The sequence below is a fragment of the Protobothrops mucrosquamatus genome, unplaced genomic scaffold (genome assembly GCF_001527695.2).
Source record: "Protobothrops mucrosquamatus isolate PMUCROS unplaced genomic scaffold, P.Mucros_1.0 scaffold4824, whole genome shotgun sequence".
Lineage (NCBI taxonomy): Eukaryota > Metazoa > Chordata > Lepidosauria > Squamata > Viperidae > Protobothrops > Protobothrops mucrosquamatus.
Window position 1 is genome coordinate 14,158 of NW_015390712.1, and position 4,019 is coordinate 18,176.

The 4,019-nt window shown below is 48.8% G+C and overlaps 1 protein-coding gene across 1 annotated transcript in view; it reads left to right on the plus strand.

Moving 5' to 3' along the window:
* LOC107299363 (patatin-like phospholipase domain-containing protein 7) overlaps positions 1–4,019 on the plus strand; it is a gene marked incomplete at its 5' end in the record, with an annotated part of 17,996 nt that overhangs the window by 7,129 nt on the left and 6,848 nt on the right. Inside the window, 2 exons of the mRNA XM_015828729.1 lie at positions 2,016–2,132; positions 2,576–2,645. Of these exons, the coding sequence (XP_015684215.1) occupies positions 2,016–2,132; positions 2,576–2,645 (187 nt within the window). The remainder of the gene's footprint in view (positions 1–2,015; positions 2,133–2,575; positions 2,646–4,019) is intronic.

Sequence of the window (4,019 nt, forward strand, 5' to 3'; positions counted from 1 at the left end):
CAATTAAAAGAAATATTAATTTTGCCGTTTCATTTAAAATTTTGTGAACACCCAATATAAAATCAAATTAAAATCCAATCTAAAATACCCCTCAGGCCAGCCCCGCTAGCTGGAATAGCCATGTCTTGAGGGTGCGGCGGAAGGAGGGGAGATCCGGGATGACCCGGATCTCTGGGGGTAGTTCGTTCCATAGGGAGGGATGGAATAACTTCCTGGGACAGTCTCTAAAACCCAGTGAATTGTACATGAATCGCTCACCTCCTGCTTACAATGCCGGTGGGCATTTCCCACCCAGTCTGTCTTCCTGCCACTTCAAAAATGGCGTGCCTTGATTTATCGATTGGGGAAAGCACAGAGTCCGTGAGAATTTCTGAGCCCGGCGCTTGTCAAGTCTTGCTTAATTGAGAAAAAAGACCCAGGAAAAGAGAAACTACAGTAGGGTGGTTTTTCCCCCCCCCCCAGCCATTTTAGCATCTCTCAGTATAGGGATAGTCCTCAACCTACGACCACCGTTGAGCCCCAAATTGACGTCGCTAAAGGAGACATCTGGTTAAGTGAGTTTTGTCCCCGCTTCACCACCTTTCGTGCCGCAGTTGTTGAGTCAGCAACCCGGCTGTTAAGTGAATCTGGCTTTCCAGAGGTCACAAAAGGGGAACCACGTGACCCCGGGACCCTGCGAGGACCGTCGTGAATACGAGCCATCTGAATTTTGATCACGTGACCCCCGGGGGAGGCTGCAGCGGGCGTGTGAAAAACGGTCAACCGTGCCGTTGTAGCTTCAAATGGTCACTAAACGAACGGTTGTAAGTGGAGAACCTTTCTCCCCTCGTGTTTATGTTTATGGGGGGAGGAAGGGAGGGGCCACGGCGCCCCCCATGCGAGGCTGCAGCCTGGCTGTCTCTTCTTCCATCTTGTGACCCAGCAGAGTTCAGCTCCAGGCAGAGCAGAAACAGGTGTATTGCTTAGTGCCAAACATCCTTGGCGTGGCAAAAATGTTTGTGAGCACAAAGGACGTGAGAGGTCCCTGGTTCCAAAGACAGCCAGTCCCTGGCTTTATTGGGGGAGATGAGGGGAGGGGAGGAGAACAGAGGAGAGAGCGGAGCCAAGAACAAGAGAGAAGAGAAGAAAAAGAGAAGGGGAGAGAAAGAGAGGAGGAGAAAGGGGAGGAGTGGAGAAGAAGAAGAAGAACAAAGAAAGGGGCCAGGGGAGGAGAAGAGAAGAGAGGAAGAGGAGAGTAAAGGAGTGAGGAGAAGAGTGAAGATAATGGAGGAGAGGAAGAAGGAAAAAATGGAGCAGGGGGAGGAGAATAAAGGAGAAGCGTGAAGGAAGGGGAGGAGAGGATTTGAGAATCGGTCCTGCCCCCATTGACTGGGCAAAATGGGGGTGAGCACCCCCCAGACCATTGAGCTTGGACCTTGCATTACCTCTTCCTTGTCTCTACCAGCTGTCATCTCTTGCTAAAACAAGGCCAGAGATGGCTCTGGGGCGGGGAAAGGGGGTTTGATATTTTTAGAAGGTGCACACGTGCACACACAAACACACACACACACACAGAGAGAGAGACCTTGTCCTTTGGTATCAGGGCAATGAATCAACAGCAACCAGATCGCGAAAAAAAGAAAGCTTAAGAATATAGTCCAGAAAACCAAAATACTGTATATAATTTTTAATGTTTGTTTTGGCACTTTCTATTTTTTCTCCTCCTCCTCCTCCTCCTCCTCCTCCTCCTCCTCCTCCTTCTTCTTCTTGTATCGTCCTTAGTTTGCATTGCTGTTCATCTTTTTCATGGTGTTGTATAATATATGTTTTGCCCTGAGTGATCTGCCCGGTCGGTCACCATGAAATATATATCCCCAAATCTTCAGCAGATGGGTGGCTGCCCCAGAAGGGCCCTTTAAGCCTCCCCTCTCACCTCTCTGGCTGTCCACATTTAACCCACCTAGTTTTCATGAGCGCTTTCAGCTCCTCGTCCTCCTCCCCGTCTTTATGGATCAACAGCTTGGCTCTCTTGGCAGAATATGAACTCGGTGCTGAAAACGGTTCTGGATTTGACCTACCCCATCACCTCCATGTTCTCCGGAGCCTCCTTCAACAACGGGGTCTGCAACATCTTCAGAGATAAGCAGATCGAGGTAGGTGTGCGGGTCCGTGCCCAGCGCGACACAGGAAGGGAGCGGGGCTGAAAGATCGGAGAGTTTTTGACAGTTGTGTCTTTAAGATGGGTTGTGTGTACATGTCTATGGAGGTTCTCCATCATCCAGGTCCATGGTTGTCCCAAAGATGCTTTTTCATGAGGCAACTGGTCTTTCTTTTTTTCTTTGAAGACGTTTCGCTTCTCACCCCAGAAGCTTCTTCAGGTTCTGACTGGATGGTGGGGAAAGGGAAGGATTTATACTCCTTACAGACAGCTGGTTGTTTGCAATTCTTTTAGAGAGTCGCTGAGGCCACTTGGAGGTTTACCTGTGACACATTAGGCCACGTTAGACAACTAGGCACCCCTGGGTGTTCAGATCCGGTGTTGGATTATCTTGCCCGCCTTGATTCCTCTCTCTAATGAGCTCTTTCTGTGCGGCAGGATCTCTGGATTCCTTTCTTCATCATCACCACAGACATCACGGCCTCGGCTATGAGGGTCCACACCGATGGTAGGGAGCCTGCGAGAATTGGGGGTGATTTGGGCAGGGATCATCTTGTGTGCAGAAAGAAAGAAAAGAGAGAGAGAGAGAGAGAAAGAGGAAGGAAGGAAGGAAGGAAGGAAGGAAGGGAAGGAAGGAAGGAAGGAAGGAAGGAAGGAAGGAAGGAAGGAAGGAAGGAAGGAAGGAAGGAAGGAAGGAAGGAAGGAAGGAAGGAAGGAAGGTTCAAAATGTCAAGTAGATCTAACATTAACATTAAAAAAAATCCCATCCCAGCTGAATGCGGGAAGATACATCCAAGAATTATACGTTCTCCTCCCCTTACTTAACGGGCCTCCCAACAATTCTAAACTTCCTTTTTCTTATTTCTCTAATTGACTCTTGGAAGGAGCCAAGACGAAGTCAAGGGAAAGAAGTCACCTGGGCCTAAGCCTGCCTTCCAAAAGCTAAAAGGCCCAGAATTGTAATTAACTAATTAAAGGGCTTTTCGATGACTTTATCCCCATCAGCCAAGAAAGAACCGGCTTGACAGCAGATTGGCTGGGCAGCCTATTTTCAAATCCTCCCCAACTGCGAAACGAATTGCCTGGAAATCACGCCGGGCGTCCCCCGTCTCCGTGGGTAGCTTCTCTGCCCCTCGCTTGCTTCTTTCTTCGGGGCTCAAAAAAACCCCGAACCCCAGAAATACGTGGACTTCCCACCCTGCTGGTTCAGGAGAGCCGTGACTTAGGAAGGCGAGGCTGGAATTTTCCCGGCTAGAGAGCGAATCCAACCCCTTTTTTTTTCCTGCTGATTAAAACAACTCGGCTTGTAATGGAGATAAATCTCCTCCTGACAGTGCAGAAGAGGACGGAGCGAACCGGTTTAAGAGAGCCGCAGAGTCTCCTCCGTGCCCCCGTGGTTGGGTAGGAAGATCGAGGGGGCTTCTGCAGAATCCTGCCCAGATTGGGCTTCTTCTCAGACTCCTAGTCTGTTCCCCAACCTGCCTTGGAGAGAAGCCCAACCAAGCCATTTATTTGTTCTACCCTCGCCCAAAGTTGGCCAAAGTCATTGGCCAACGCGGTGAGATGGTTTACAGTAAAATACAGGTCGTCCTCAACTTAACGACAGCTCATTTAGTGGCTGTTGGAAGTTACAACGGCACCGGAAAAAGGGACTTACGGCCGTCTCTTTCACACTTACGACCATCACGGCATCCCCAGGGTCATTTATTTATTTATTTATTTATTTTTCATAATTTATATGCCGCCCTTCTCCCCACGGGACTCAGGGCGGCTCACAGCATATTAAAATAACACAATACAAACAACACACACAACATTTCCCCTATAAAAGCCAATTAAAACCAAATATTTGTAGCTGTGACATTATTAAAATCATTAAAAA